The sequence below is a fragment of the Schistocerca serialis genome, chromosome 2, assembly GCF_023864345.2.
Source record: "Schistocerca serialis cubense isolate TAMUIC-IGC-003099 chromosome 2, iqSchSeri2.2, whole genome shotgun sequence".
NCBI classification, from domain to species: Eukaryota; Metazoa; Arthropoda; class Insecta; order Orthoptera; family Acrididae; genus Schistocerca; species Schistocerca serialis.
This window is the reverse complement of record NC_064639.1, coordinates 1,151,586,251-1,151,603,314: the sequence shown is the minus strand read 5'-3', so window position 1 is coordinate 1,151,603,314 and position 17,064 is coordinate 1,151,586,251. Positions and strand designations below refer to the sequence as shown.

At 43.1% G+C, this 17,064-nt stretch overlaps 1 protein-coding gene across 1 annotated transcript in view; it reads right to left on the bottom strand.

The window, feature by feature from the left end:
- The window catches only part of LOC126456680 (UDP-glucosyltransferase 2-like), a 217,885-nt gene that overhangs the window by 93,312 nt on the left and 107,509 nt on the right, over positions 1-17,064 (bottom strand). The window contains exons 5-6 of the mRNA XM_050092421.1: positions 3,432-3,654; positions 2,049-2,268 (exon numbers count right to left, since the gene is read on the bottom strand). Of these exons, the coding sequence (XP_049948378.1) occupies positions 2,049-2,268; positions 3,432-3,654 (443 nt within the window). The remainder of the gene's footprint in view (positions 1-2,048; positions 2,269-3,431; positions 3,655-17,064) is intronic.

Below are 17,064 nucleotides of genomic sequence, written 5' to 3'. Positions count from 1 at the left end.
ATTCGTCCACGAGACTCAGTCGGCCATAGACACGGGTTCACAGGTAGATGCCGTGTTTCTTGACTTCTGCAAGGCGTTCGGTACAGTTCCGCACAGTCGTTTAATGAACAAAGTAAGAGCATATGGACTATCAGACCAATTGTGTGACCGGATTGAAGAGTTCCTAGATAACAGAAAGCAGCATGTTATTCTCAATGGAGAGAAGTCTTCCGAAGTAAGAGAGATTTCAGGTGTGCCGCAGGGGAGTGCATAGGACCGTTGCTATTCACAATATACATAAATGACCTTGTGGATGACATCGGAAGTTCACTAAGGCTTTTTGCAGATGATGCTGTGGTGTATCGAGAGGTTGTAACCATGAAAACTTGTACTGAAATGCAGGAGGATATGCAGCGAATTGACGCATGGTGCAGGGAATGGCAATTGAATCTCAATGTAGACAAGTGTAATATGCTGCGAATACATAGAAAGATAGATCCCTTATCATTTATCTACAAAATAGCAGGTCAGCAACTGGAAGGAGTTACATCCATAAATTATCTAGGAGTACGCATTAGGAGTGATTTAAAATGAAATGATCAAATAAAGTTGATTGTCGGTACAGCAGATGCCAGACTGAGATTCATTGGAAGAATCCTAAGGAAATGCAATCCGAAAACAAAGGAAGTAGGTTACAGTACGTTTGTTCGCCCACTGCTTGAATACTGCTCAGCAGTGTGGGATCCGTACCAGATAGGGTTGATATTAGAGATAGAGAAGACCCAACGGAGAGCAGCGCGCTTCGTTACAGGATCATTTAGTAATCGCGAAAGCGTTACGGAGATGATAGATAAACTCCAGTGGGAGACTCTGCAGGGAAGACGCTCAGTAGCTCTGTACGGGCTTTTGTTAAAGTTTCGAGAACATACCTTCACCGAAGAGTCAAGCAGTATATTGCTCCCTCCTACGTATATCTCGCGAAGAGACCATGTGGATAAAATCAGAGAGATTAGAGCCCACACAGAAGCATACCGACAACCCTTCTTTCCACGTACAATACGAGACTAGAATAGAAGGGAGAACCGATAGACGTACTCAGGGTACCCTCCGCCACACACCGTCAGGTGGCTTGCGGAGTATGGATGAAGATGTAGATGTAGATTGTCTTGTATTGATTTGAAAGTGGGGGCGGAGGATCGCGTCATGACACACTTAAATTTTATTTCCTAACATTCGCGTTTTTATTAGGTTCTGACACTTTATTATTAGTGTAATATAAGTATATACTATAATATTTGATGTTATGTTAATATAAGTTCACCTTTTTTTGAGGGGTGACTTGGTTCGATTGGCTTAATCTACAGGAGAGCTTGCGCTACTTGTATAAAGATATTTTGCTCCTTTTTCTTTTACGCCCCGTAATTCACATGTTGCAGAGATTCTGCTACTGGGTAGGAACAGTGATTAAGTAACACTGACCTTGGGGTTTTACGGAAATGTGGGAATGATGAATAATGTTTATCTCATGGGGAGAAGTATTCCAAATCTGTACCGCACTGTTTGTAATGAAACTTTTATATGTCTCTGTCCTTACTGATTGGACATGGTACTTTCCTTTTCGTGGACGATGAAGAAAATGTGCGTTTTAATAGAGCTAACGTGAGAACTTACGCACGCCCGTTGAGTAAATAGTGTGATTTACGAACTAGAAACATCCCTCAAGTGCCCCTGGAGTGCGTTGCGATCGCGTATACCACGTTCGGGCCCACGTACCGTATGCACAAGTTGCATCGTTCCTGAGCGTTCAGCAGCACGTTGAACTTGGCACGCTCAACGTTAACGTTAGAGAGCACGGTCCGTGTGCCGACGGCTTAAACCTAAGGACATCACACACATCCATGCCCGAGGGAATATTAGAACCTGTGTCTGTAGCGTTCGCTCGGCTCCAGACTGTAGCGCCTAGAACCTTAAGCATTATTATTCACGAGTTTAGATGTGATGAAACGTGTGTCACATCGTTGAAATAACATATGTGACAGTATATTGCCTTGGAGCCGTGAGTAACTTACTTTGATTCCTCCAAAACGGTTCGTACGGCGGCCAGCAGGTTGTCCTTACTGAGGTCAGGGTAGTCCAGCCTGACTCCAATCTCCGCCTGCGAAATCTTGGCGGCGTTGAACGGCTGGTCGCCGAAGAAAGGTATGACCACAAGTGGAACAGCGTGGTACGTCGCCTCATTCATGCTCTGAAGACCTCCTTGCGTAATGAAGAGGCGGACGTTTGGATGAGCTGTGGGCAAAGAACGCCATGCTGCACTTTGACATGGTGTGGAACTCCACGTGCATACAAAGAACTTCAACTACTATACGAGGATAAATGATACATTTTACACTGTTTTAGAGCCGAGTAAATTTCGAACCCAATCATACATTTAGATATAGACCTTTGTTTTCGTTGAATTAGCTTCACTTCGATGTGAAAAGGATGTAAGCACATAATTGTACGGGAAGATTTTGCTGCGCCCTCGTAATGCAGTATCTTTCGCATTGCATAACAACGGCTTGCCATCATAGTCCTTCCCGAAAATATTCCATCGTAATCCATACCTCGCTTAACTCTGATTGTGTAGGCACATATGTGTTTACTGCACTACAGTGTTACGCTGGGTGGAACATTTTCCCTCCTGTGGAAAGGAGGGAAATCAGCTTTGTTCTATCGGAAGGGACTATCTTTGAGCTCCCCTGACGTATTGAAAACATTGAGAAATAAATGTTACAAGTTTTATCAGGATCTTAATACAGTAGACCAAGTGCGATTTCCACTGACATTTACAAATGAGGTCTTCATTTTTATAAAATGAAGGTACATATCATAAAATATATTTTCGTTTAAGAAGTGTTTAATCTGTGTCTTCTATTATCTATGTGATAAACTCGTACAGCTTTAACAATCGTTTATCTGCAGCTGTCATACAAACGACAGTTAACGATTCAGTGTAGATGAGTCAGCAAAATCAAGACTATCCTAGAACCGAATAGGAGGGCTGTGTCATGAAAGTGTTACCTAAATTTTTCAAGACTAGTTTCGGGATGGTTTCTTCGACAAGATTTCTGCTAGACAGATCGACAGCTGATTCTTTAACAATACTTTCGCTAGAAAAGGAAGAAGGCCGTGTGAACTAGAGCGGTCCTCAACCAGTGGATTGGCATTCAAGAGACGTGGCTTTCAAATCCCGTTCGGACATCCAGGTACAGGTGTTCGCTGATTTTCCAAACACAATTCACGTGAAAACCGGAATGACTCCCTACAGAAGGACACAATCCATTAACTTCCCATCCTTATTCCGTCCAATCTTGTATTCCATCTGTAATGGCCTTTTCGCCAAAGGAATGTAAAACTCTAACCCTCTTCCATATTTAAATTTTGATGTAGCTAGCAGGATGAAATCTCACCCAGCACGGATTGTTGTGGCATCCACTTGCTGACCATCACGTTCTCCGGCTGCGAAGGCAGTGTGTCGTTCTCCCACTTCCAGAGGACGCGTTGCGGCAGCTGTCTGAACGCCTCCAGAAAAGCCTGGAACTTCTCCTGGGGCAGTGCGTTGCTGCGGACGTTGGATCCGAGACTGACGTAGATGACGCCGTGTTCGGCTCCGTCTATGAATTTCTGTAGGTTCTACAATACAGAAGATTAACTTGGTATGAAACGGGCAACTGCTTGCAACAAAATTTTATTTATTTTTGATTCTACTTCATATCTGACATTTGTGCTATAAATCATGTAGCTATCAACATTCACCCTCTAGCATTTCAGTGGGAGATAATTGTGTGTTATGGCAAGCGTAAGAGCGATAAATGTCTTCTGGCAGCAGCTCGAAACTCGGCAACGGCAGGAATGTTTTGGTTTATCGTTCCACAATATTCGTGTTTAGTGTGGTCTGGTTTCCATTACCGTTAAGGGAAGAGGGAAACTATGATTTCAAGGGAGCTGTACTCAACACCATGATGGGCCTCAGCAAACCTGGTGACTACCGCCCAACAGGACAGACACGCTGAGGTGACGAAAGTCATGAGGTACTCCGCCTTCAGGCCACGAGTGGCCTACCGGGACCATCCGACCGCCGTGTCATCCTCAGGAGTGGATGCGGATAGGAGGGGCGTGGGGTCAGCACACCGCTCTCCCAATGGTCATGATGGTATTCTTGACCGAAGCCGCTACTAATCGGTCGAGTAGCTCCTCAATTGGCATCACGAGGCTGAGTGCACCCCGGAAAATGGCAGCAGCGCATGGCGGCCTGGATGGTAACCCATCCAAGTGCCGACAACGCCCGACAGCGCTTAACTTCGGTGATCTCATGGGAACCGGTGTATCCACTGCGGCATGGCCGTTGCGCAAAAATCATGGGGTACCTCCTAATATTGTGTCAGACCGCCTTTTGCCCAGCGCAGGGGAGAAACCCGATGTGACATCGACTCAACAAGTACTTGCAAGTCCCCTGCAGAAATATCGAGCCACGCTGCCTCTAGAGCCGTGGTGTACAACTGAGAAAGTGCAGGATTTTTCTTACGAACTGACCTCACGCTTATGTTCCATAAATTTTCAATTAGATTCTTGTCTGGCGATCTCGGTGGTCAAATCATTCACTCAAGTTGCCCAGAACTAATGGTGAACTATAGTGGCCCGTTGACATTACATAGGTGTTAGGAAATATGAACTCCACGTATGGGTGAAATTGGTCTCCAAGTAGCCGAACACAAACATTTCCAGTCAATGATCGGTTCCTTTGGGCCAGAGGACCCATTCCGAACCATGTAAACACAGCCACATCGTGCTGGAGCTACCACCGGCTTGCACAGTGCGTAGTTAATATGCTGATTTCCGTCGTGTGGCCATTATCACTCAGTAGCAGCCGACCGAGAGAGACGCTTTCTTGAGTGTAAATTTAACATCTAATAGCCACAGTTCTCGCGTTTTAATTTGAGTCGGAAAGTAAACCGATTTTGTGACATATTACACGTTTCTAATCAGAGAAAAATTATTTAGTCTCACCTGAGTGCTTCGGTAATTAGGTTTTTGAATATCTGCGTAGTACAGTTCGTGCGTTTTCGTTAGGGTCTACAGTAGAGTTGCCCAGCACCTGCCGATAGTCCGTTTATCCGCATAGTTTAGTTTTCCACGGTCTTTAGTATGGACAAGAACTGCGATTGTTGTGTACGGATGCAATCCGCGTTGGTGACACTTCGCTCTCAGCTTCAGGCTGTGATGGCTTCTGTTACACAGCTTGAGGCTGCAGTGGATGGGCGCCACTGTTGTGGGCCAGCCGTAGGGATCCAACGGACGTCCAGCGCGTCAGAGTCCTCCGATCGGTCCTCAACGGTGGCCAACCCAGTTACTGCTCGCACTGAGGCTGACCCCTCACCTGTGGTCAAGCGGGAGGTCACCCCAGGGTGAAGCAGGTGGCGAAAGACTTCCCAGGCGGGCCTCCCCAGTTGTCTGACAAACAAGTTCCAGGCGCTGTCTGTGGCTGACACTGTTGCTGAGCCAGATGCTGTCGCCTGTCCTGTTTCAGAGGAAACCAATCAGCCTGCAAGATCCGGGCAATCGCAGTTGGTGGGATTATTGGTAGTTGGGAGCTCCGACGTTAGGCGCGTTATGGGGTCTCCTAGGGACTTGGCTGACTAGAAGGGTAAGAAAACCAACGAGCACTCCGTGTCCATACTGGGTGGAGTCATTCCAGATGTGTACAGGATCCTCTCGGATGACATGAAGAGCATACGATGCAGCCAACTGCAGGTGGTTGCACACGTCGGTACCAATGATGTGTGTCACTTTGGATCAGAAGAAATTCTCTCTGGTTTCGAGCGGCTAACGGAAGTGGTAAAGGCTGCCAGTCTTTCTTGCAAGATGAAAGCAGAGCTGACCATCTGCAGCATAGCCGACAGGACGGACTGCGGACCCCTGGTACAGAGCCGAGTGGAGGGTCTGAATCAGAGGCTCAAACAAGCTAAGGTCAACTCAGTGCCAGAAGGGTTGAAGCCTTTGCTGCTGCCAGAAGTAGCAGCTGTGTGTACTTATTTTCGCACTCTGAGTTCTCCAAAACATATACAATTTACGTTTTTTTCCTAGTATACTGTATACACACACCAAATAAAATTTCATGTCAACTGATCCTTTCGTCTCCTCTTGGTAGAACAGAATAACAGTAAATGAAAAACACAATACTGTGTATGTTCTACTGGATTAAGACCAGATCATCATGAGCAGTTACAAAAGAAAAAAAGCTGTAAAGTAAATAAATATAAAAGGGAGCAAACCAGGAAAAGCATTCACACTAACACACGAAACGAAGTGCCTATATAACATTTTACGTTAAGTTACTAATCCCAGTACAATAAATTAGTAATTAACAAGACTACTAAAGACAAGTCTTAAGAGGTGCTACACATGGCAAGTGCTACAAATAGACTAAAAGCTGAAACTGACAATTCTGACAACAGAATATATGGAGTACATGGTGTGCCGTGTCCAGAACTATTGACTACGCTGCCAACATCTGAACTATTATTCTACGTTGGCCATGCTCCCTATCGATGGTGCTTCTGTCTGACTGAGAGAAGGGTTCATCTGCACGAGTGGAGGGTGGAAATGGGGTGACAATGATGGCGAGTTAGAATGAATACTGCGAGTAAGCTGACTGTGAAGGAAAACCCGACATGGATCGACGATGTGTTTACTTCACTGTGCTAAGCAGAAGTGACTGGTCTGTCGCACGGAGGATGGTTTAAATGGCTCTGAGCAGTATGGGACTTAACATCTGAGGTCATCAGTCGCCTAGAACTTAGAACTACTTAAACCTAACTAACCTAAGGACACCACACAGATCCATGCCCGAGGTAGGATTCGAACCTGCGACCGTAGCGGTCGCACGGTTCCAGACTGAAGCGCCTAGAGCCGCTCGGCCACTCTGGCTGGCCGCACCGTGGACTGTCAATGTTTAGGCTTGGCACGAATGTACTGTGCACTTATCGAGTGTAAACAAGCCGGATGTGTAGAAATTGTGTGTCGCCACTGATGTGTCGACAGAAGTGCCGACACAGTGTTATTTTGAGGGGGCCGATATTCACGCTATAAGCTCACGCAGAATATCGGGAAGTCTGAAACAGGACGCTCAATCAATGCTATAAAGAAAAGTACGTTGCTTTTGGAATACTTAACTTTAATCCATCCTTTTGGTATACATCGTTCTTGTTGAGACATGCTTTAGACGATAATTAGCAATTGCTATGTAAGGCTAATGGCGCCTTGCTAGGTCGTAGCCATGGACTTAGCTGAAGGCTATTTTAACTATATGCTCGGCTAATGAGCGATGCTACGTCCGTGTAGTCGCTAGCAAAGTCGTCCGTACAACTGGGCGAGTCCTATTCCGTATCTCGAGACCTGCCTTGTGGTGGCGCTCGGTCTGCGATCACACAGTGACGACACGCGGATCCGACATGTACTAAATGGACCGCGGCCGATTTAAAGCTACCACCTAGCAAGTGTGGTGTCTGGCGGTGACACCACAGCCACTGTTTGAAACAATCAGTTCCTCGAGGTACTGTGTGCTGATAGCTGTGTCATTAGTTAATCATTTACTTGATCACAAAACCGTTTGTATATATTTAATGCGCTACAGAAGTTACAGAGATACAAAAATTTCGTAAACACACTTTAAAAAAGAAGTATTTGCCTGACTTAAACTACTCAGTGGTATATCTGCCTTCTGTGTGTGAGATTGGATATAGACATTTCATTAAAAGTTGCACAGTGTATGCTTTCTCATTTCTTAGTACATTACACCCTTGTGCAGGGTGCATGCAACAGAGAAACCTTTTAGTGCTTGTTTCTAACAAGGTTTGTTTCAGGTACACTATGACTTATTGTACTCTATCTTTAATATGAAGGAACTCGAAGGTTGATGATATAAATAGTGGATATAATGACACAACGCTTCAAATCCAAACAAGCTACTCAAAAAGGGAAGGACTCACTCAAAATATTACTTTTATGTTCACTAGTGAATGCTGTACCAGGCCATTTAGATTGTTTACTTGTGAGTTAAGTGAAGTCTGAAGAGCTGTGTACAACTTACGGTAATCCTTGTTGTAGGTTTTGTAAGAGTACGTCTTGCATTGTTATGGCCTTCAGGCAATTTAAGTAACTTTTTTAATTCCTGTAAATCTGTTAGGTTCCAGAGTAAGTGTCAGGCTTAGGTATTTCACAAATCTTGAGAGTTTTCTTACTTCTGGATTCCTGTGCAGTGTAACTGTCATGGCTCAGCTCCATTAATTTGGCAATTGTTTGGATTCTATATAAAGTTTAGAAGAAATTATTGAATAGAGCACAGGTTGTAAATTTGTTAAAACTGTGGGGATGTTAATACATGTGCGAATGTAAATGTAGCCGTGACACAATCAATTGTATCCATACTTTCTTCTCCAGTGGCTCCGGAAAATTCTGGACTAGTAGCAGAGTGTGGTTTCAGTCAATAGACCTCTGGGTTATGTGACCAGGAGGTTTCCACCAGTGTCTACTCTCCGGAAAATCACAACAATGATAACAGCAAGTTGTACAGAGCTCTTTATGCCTTACTTACAAATAAACATTCGAAATGGCTTGGTATATCATCCACTAGTCAACATAAAAGTAATATTTGGGATGATTCCTTCCCTTTTTGAGTAGCTTTTTTGGATTTGAAGCGTTGTGTCATTATAACCAGTATTTATATCATCAACCTTCGAGTTCCTTCATATTACAGATAGAGTACAAAATCTCGTAGTGTACTCGAAATAGGCCAGTGTTAGAAATAAATACTACAAGGTTTAACTGTTGCATGCACACCTCACAAGATTGTCATGAACTAAGAAATGAGAACTCATATAATATGCACCTCGTATTGAAATATCTGTATCCAATATCATACACGGAAGGCACATGTACCAATGAGTAGTTTAAATCAGGCAAATACTTGTGTTTTAAAGTGTGTTTACAAATTGTTTTATCTCTATAGCTCCCGTAGCATGTGAAATATAGAGAAATGGTTTTGTAAATGAAATGACATAAGAATGGCAAATCATGAAATAGAGACACAACTATCCGTAGAAAGTACCTAAAGGAACTGAATGTCTGAAGAACTGATGTCTGATACAGTGGCGACACACAATTTCTATGCATCCGGCTTGCTTACATTCCGTAAGTGCATACTGCATTCATGCCAAACGCACACAATGACAGATCACAGTAACTTTTGCTTAGGCACAGTCAAGCATTCCTTCACAGTCAGCGACAACTTTCGGTTTACTCTCAGTATTCATTCCAACCCGCCATCGCTGTCCTACCCCCTCCTCCGCCCCCTTCCCCCTCTTTCTGCACTGCGCTCATGCAGATAAATCCTTCCTTTTGTCATAGAGGTCACAAGCAGCGTCGAGTGGGAGCATGGCCAACATAGAAAAACAGTTCAGGTGCTTCCAACCTATGACACAGTGCCAAATACGGCACAATAGGCAATAATAGTATAATAAATAAATTCTGGAAAATGGAAGAAAAGTATCAAAGAGAGTGAGAAATAATGGAAACCTGAGAGGATTGAGCGAAGTTCAGAAGAGTAAGTATTGCACTGCTTTTGGTCATTTAATAATAAATCGGGATTGTGAGCCAGATGTTTTTCGATTTCCAGGACTTCCAGCAGGTTTTGTTTTTGGCCTTTGTTTCCTAAGTGAAGGAAATGGGCTGTAGCTGTGGCTGACTATCAGTACGCGCTCAGACAGTGTGGAATCTAGCTACATTTATGTTCACGCAGTGTAGATATTATGTCTCTGTCTCACTGACCAGTATAAAACTTATCACTATCAGCACAAGTAATTTTGTATTCCCCATTGTTGGATAGTAACTGAGCCTTATATTTACTATTGAAAAGACGCTGGGATTTGATGTTCCTCACGTAGTAGGAATTGCTATAGTTGCTGGATTTCTGCGCTTTTGCTATACGCTCTGATACTTATTCTAGGTATGATATTGTACACCACTTCCTGTAGACAGTGAAAGGAGCAGTAGAAGCAGCATAGAGGAAGGGCATAATTTTCAATGTTTGTTTCCTATGCAAGATGTGGTAAATCAGGAGAGTACTGCAACCACTGGTTGAGGCAAAAAAGACTTATAGCGTCCAGCTCTGCTTTGAAATCTTCTTGGAACATCCGGAGAGATGTGTGACCGCACATCATTGATTGGAAAGCTGCTTTGTGAGTTACTGGGTGTTGGTATCTGTGTCTGTAAATGTCGTTTTCTATAAATAGTGAAACAATGGGTTTCTGTACTGATGTCAATGGTTGGATCTAGGAAGTTTATGTATTTATTACCAATTTTCATTTTGCACTAAGTATTTTTGTATTGACTGTTTAAGTTACGAAAAAAAGGAGTTGAGCTGTTTTGTGGTGACTGTCCACGTGTACATTTCATCGTCTACGTATCTGAATAAGTATGTAATATTTGCACTCGAAACTGTTTCACTTAAATTTTTTCCGATATGGTCCATCAATATTTCAGCCAAAAGTGGACTAAAGGAGACTCTGTAGCTAAGCCATCGAACTATTTATACATAGCTCTTTGGAACGGGAAATAGTTCTGTGTTAAGCATGTCTGAATGGCCAATCTCAAGTCATTCAACCATGCAGAGCTTACATTATACCTGTACATCAGCTCTGTCAGAATATTAATACATTTCGCTACTGATATTGAAAAACAAACTGCAGACGTCAGAGGATACTAAGTTAGCTCTTCTGAGGGAGAGAAATTTTTGTATTATTTATGCGCATCACTGAGTTTGAAATACCATGTTTTGATTTGAGTTTAGCCTTGCTTTTAACTTGCGAATGGCGATACAAGTGGATGAATGAGTACGCATTGCTTATGTTATTTAGGAAGCCCACACAAACGCGGTTCCGTATGGATCGGAAAAGTGATCACTACAGAACGATTTGTTTTAATCCTATCCACTATACTGGAATCTGGCAGTTTTTAATCTATGATGTACCGTCTTTTAGCGGTGTTTTGTTTCGGCGGACAACGAATGTTGGATACAAAGATTCTGAGCTTTCCCGCTCTAATGTCTCAGTCATACGTTCACTTGACGATGTGGCTTTTAGTGCCACGAAACCGGTAGTGACTCAGTGATAAAGGACTAAATACAGCTGAAGCGGTTATTAATACCCAAGATGAATACTTATAGCTGCGATTGCCCCACCTACAAGGTTGTCTGCTCAAAGACGCACACTGCAGGCCTGCATTTGTGTTGATGCATGCATTCTCGCATTGTTTCCAAATTTTCACTCAGCCCCTGTACAACCCAAATGTAGAATATGACACAGTACCTATAGATTGGTTTTCGTTAAGAACCTTTCTTAATAAATGTCATTGGAGGCAACGGCCTTGCCGCAGTGGATACACCGATTCCCGTGAGATCACCGAAGTTAAGCGCTGTCGTGAGTGGCCGGCATTTGGATGGGTGACCATCCAGCCTCCATGGGCTGTTGCCATTTTTCGGGGTGCATTCAGCCTCGTGATGCCAATTGAGGAGCTACTCTACCGAATAGCAGCGGATCCGGTCAAAGAAAACCATTATAACGACAAGGAGAACGGTGTGCTGATGACACGCCCCTCCTATCCACATCCTCAACTGAGGATGACATGGCGGTCGAATGGTCCCGATGGGCCACTTGTGGCCTGAAGATGGAGTGATTTAATAAATGTCATTGTGTGCAATTGTAAATGACGCTTTAATTGCAAGTATGTCAAAAAAATACCTAACGTAGAAACAATATAGATTCATGGGCTTATTAGTATGATCTATTAACTGTAATGATTCATATGCGAAAAGTGGAGGAAATTTAGTGAAGCAATTTCACTACAAATATTAACGTCTGCATATGTCCTTGTTAACACTTTATTGAGGAAGAACGAACGTGTTCTTCAGATAAATCCACATCATTGCTGTGCAAGGACGGCAGTGGGTACTTTGTATTTCACTGTTATTTCACGCCTTTGGACGGCAGTGGGTACTTTGTTGTCACTGTTATTTCACGCCTTTGCTACTTCAGTGGCGAACGGTGCGAGAAACCAACTATTGTCCGTAAGCCTCTGCATGAGTTAAAATCTAATTTTACCTTCACGGCATTTTCAACAAATGTACGTAGCAAGAAGGAAGATTTTCTAGGGAGTTACGTACTTGGAATTTCAGTAAGCCGGTCGGTGATGGATTACGCCTTTAGTGTAGCATCTGCCATTGGAGCTGTAAAGGATTCTCCATGAAACTTTCGCACCTACCAAACATACTGTGACTTCTTCTTTCGATGTTCTCTTCGTTTCTCAATACAACCTGGATTTTAGACTTCTAGTCATACTTTGAAAAACGCATCTTTTGATGAGGACTGCGATATGTGACAGGAATGGTGTACTTGGCTATATTGTAAAATGACGTCTCCAGAAGCTCCAGTGGCAGATGATTTTGCTGACGCTGGTATGGGGAACTGAAACAGCACGTCAGTGCGACAGTATTTTTTTTTTGGTGAATAAGCAGCCTTGATGATTTCGATACTCACCTCTGGTAATCGTTCAACCTTGGTCGATACGTGGAGTCCAGTGACTTCTATGACGCTCGGTAGATGAGGCCGTGGATACTCAGTGGTGAAGTGGTTGTTGACTATGAGTAGGCTGAAGTTGCGCTCCGTTTCGTAAACAGAAGGTGGTTCCGCTCCGAAATGTTCCCTCATAATCGTCTCCTGTATCGGAAGTATTTCGTAGAACCACATATAGTGGAAACGTAGTGCAAAGAACGTGTTGTACATGCGCTGCCAAAAGTTCATGTGATCAGAAAATCCCACCCAGATTTCAGGGATGTAGGCTGGATTCATGGGGTTCCCCAAGGCGTAATACACAGGCGAGAACACAGACAACGTCACGAAGCCGACGAGCGGTGGGGAACCAACCTTGTGGTGCAGTCCATAGTAACCTTGGTAAGACAGACGCTCGATGATCATCAAGTCAAAGGTTTGGTTTCTCCTGCGTAAACATAACACATGTCTCAATTGAAATGATAGAGCTTAAACATTATACAAAGTCATAATTACTATTGATCAAAAGTAGCCACTCATCGCTCGAAACTAACTGTCAGATACGGCAAATCACACCTGAGCAAAATTTAACTAACAGGAGACATCGCACTAATACTGTGTAACTCCGCCTCTATCACAGATTATGGAAGTTCGACGAGGAAAAGAGACGATAAATTTCTTCAGGTACGCCAGGTCCATCCTAGGCCCTAGTTGATTGTTTTGCGTAGTAGATCAATTAGAGTTTGGGGAATGTTCACTGCTACGTTTCACACTCTGTTTCAAATGACCCTAGTCATTTTCCATGGAATTCTGTCGGATGATTCAGAGCGCCAGTTGAGGTGGGGTTTCTCCTGCGTGAACGTAACTAACATCTCTATCGAAACGACAGAGCTCAATAATTACACTGGATGACTCAGTTACCCCTAGCAATGGGTTTTATGCAACCCACAACGTCTTCCAATACGCGCTTGATTTTCATATTCTCTCACTAGCTACGTGATAACTATCAGTAAAAATGAACAGGACCTTTATGTTTGAAATTTAATGTAACTAAATTGTGTATTGCGATACGTTTTCACTGGAAATTAGCTTTGGAATTATTGAAGAAAAACGTACAAAAGTAACCTTCTAACAAGATTTTCTTGGATAAGTCCAAAGCTGTGGCCTCCTCCGAAGTGTTTCCCAGTACAACATTTAACTACACTAAATTTCCTATAAAATGATCCCACAATTTTTTTCTGCTGGACTATTAGTTTACACACAGTGAACGACAGAATATGAATATGTCGCGATTGGTTTTTGATGGCGATGCTGGTTACAAAAAACCTATAGCTTCAGACGGCTGAAGCACCATGTATAAAGTTGTAATTACAAAATTAGTAACGTTTTCGTCTAAGAACCCTGTAACCATGGATATTATGATATTGGAAGGCATGTGAATCCATAGCACACTCATCATGAAAATGCAGAAGGAAGGGCAATATTTGGTCACTGAGAATGTTGAAATAAACATCCTGGCTGAACTACGCGAAGCAAAAACTGCGTGTTAGACGCCTCATTGTTCCGTCGGTGCAATCGACGCCTTGAATCGTTTGAAGAGGGGCAAAATCGTGACTAATCGGTCCGTGATACAGGCTTCCATTCATTTACTATTTATCTTGTATTTTGTTTGCCCAATCAGATATGCGTAGGTTGGGTTTCAGTGTGAAAAACGGCGAGGTAGTCGACGCCAGATTTTCACTGCACGCTGATCACAGTGTTAACCCAGAAACTGGATGAGATGTACTGGCGTTCAACGACGGCAGTAATTGCTGTCGGCTTTGAAAGCGATTGTCATTGACAGACCCTGCCATTCAACTCCAGGTCCTTTCGGTTATAATCTTTCCACGACCATAGTCCTACACCGTATTACATGTTTGTGAATGGTACACAGTAACCAGGTAACTGCATTCCCAGTGTGATGTTGGGCACGTCCTGTTCCTGACACTCTGTTACATCTCTCATCATAGCGCGGTGATTCCATAAAACCGACTGGCACGTACCGATCACTTGACTGTCATCTCACACATTAGCTGAGGGCCACATAACAACCTAGTAATAATAGACAGCAGCTAAAGCGGTCGAAAGCGACCAGTGTTCTAGTATTTTTTACATACGTCTCCAGTAACTGCAACTGACATCCCGCTCTGTTACGTCGTTGCCTACATTAGTGTCTGCCAAAAAAGAAAGCCATGATTTGTTATTAATGATTGCAAATTTCGTAGTGTTTGACTAAGTAGTGTTCTGTGTGTGAATTTTGGTGCGGTCATCCACGAATTTCTTCGCTAATCTATTCACTTTTGAGCTCCGTTTGCACCTTAAGACATCTATTACTTGTAGAAATTACTCCAATCTCTCATGCCTCTACAGATTTTACGCTCTACAGCTCCCTCTAGTACCACAGTGGTTATTCCCCAATGTCATAACACGTGTCCTGTCATCGAGTCCCTTCCTGTTGTAGAGGTTTTCCGCATGTTACTTTCTACGCCGATTCTGCAGAAGACCTACTCATTCGTTGTCTTATCAACCCACCTAATTTCCAACATTCTTCTGCAGCACTACATCTAAAACGCTTCGATTCTCTTCTGTTCCGGTTTCCCTATTGTCCATGATTCACTACCTTACAATGCTGTTCTCCAAACGTACCTTCTCAGAAGTTTCTCCCACAAGTTAGGGCCTATTTTTGATACCAGTAGCTTCTGTTGTCCAAGAGTGCTCTCTCTGCGTTTGTTAATCCCCTTTTTATACTCGCCTTCCTTCGTCCGTCTTGGGTTAATTTGCTGAATTACCTTTCTTCGTCTACTGTTTCCAACTATTCTCATTTCTGCTATTTCTCGTTCCACTTGTCTTCATACTCTCAAACCATCTTCTGTACTCATTGGACGGCTCATTCCAGTGGGTTATCGGTTTTGCTATTTAGAATATCCCAAGACACTATAACGTGATCTATGGAGACCTACAGAGAAATGAAGCACCAAATATGAACATGGAAATTAATTTAAAGGGAATGATAATGTCACATCAGACGAAGTGTATTACTTAAATGATAATTAACACCGGAACATTAAAGGAGGGAAATGCTACATTGCTACTAAACTATCTTAAAGCTTACTAGCCCACAATTTATTCGAAGTAAGTCATAATTTGTTCATAGTACACTAGTTAATTATCGTTATTAGATCTCCAGTGGTATGTTACAAGAAATGTATGTGAGTTCTTAAGGGACCAAACTGCAGCGGTCATCGGTCCCTAGAATTACACACTACCTAAACTAACTTAAACTAACCTATGCTAAGAACAACACACACACACACACACCCATGCCTGAGGGAGGACTGGAACCTCCGGCGGGAGGTATGTCACATACTGAATTAAGTACAATACATCCTATTTAATACCCTACTGGAATCGTACATTTTACGAGGGCTTAGTAATCTAGGATTAATGAAGATGATTCAATGGCGCATGAAAATATGGGTGCCACACCTTGTACATAGATACATTAATGATATGAGTGATATAAGTGCTCGGTATAACTATCAGGTTTATTATTATAAACATCAACATATGAGTTACCCACCGATATAACTAATTAAACATTAATAGCGGGACAAGAGTTTGGAACTTTAAAATCTAACTTTGGTATGAGTGGGTGGGCGTGATGAAAGCACAGATATGAGAATGTATCGTAGATATGACCATTAACTGCAATAATGGTTAGCAGATTACTGAAAGAACACGAAAAATAAGTACTAACATCAGAAAGTTCATCAAAGTGCATAATGAAACCAACTAATTTGGTATGAAACGATAAAACTGTCGCGTACGTACCGAATCTGTCTTCGCAATGCTGGCCCATCTTGCCAAACTGTCGTATCGTGAATGCGGGAGGCATCGGCGGTAGCGGCTGGGGAGTGTGAGTTGGTTCTCTCTCTGTACTCAGCGCTGAGGAGGAGACATCCTTCTATACGACAGCGAGGCTCCTCTCCCCAGTAGCCTAGTGTTTACTCCTCTGCCTCGTTGAGGTAAGTATTCTCTTCCATTACCCAGCAGCAAGTGTTCTCTCTCTAAACCTTCAGCGGCTCGGCTGTTTTCGTCAAAGCAGGAATCTCGCCAGCCAATAGAAGCAGACGCTGCGAGTTCAGTCGGGGAAAATTTTAGTAATTATGTTCAACGAACTCCTACTCTTAGGGATTTCATCATTATTTAACAATACTGTTGCGGCGTGGGGAAGAAGCCGACTAATAAGAAAGCTCGCACGTAGACATGCATGAGGAAGAGAACAATCCGTAGAAAATAACGCTATGAACCAACAGAAACGCTTGTTACAGAAAAATGTTATTCTACTGCTTGGTCGCTGAGGCAACAGCGCTTCTCGGGCCTCAGGAAAGTGATACCTGGC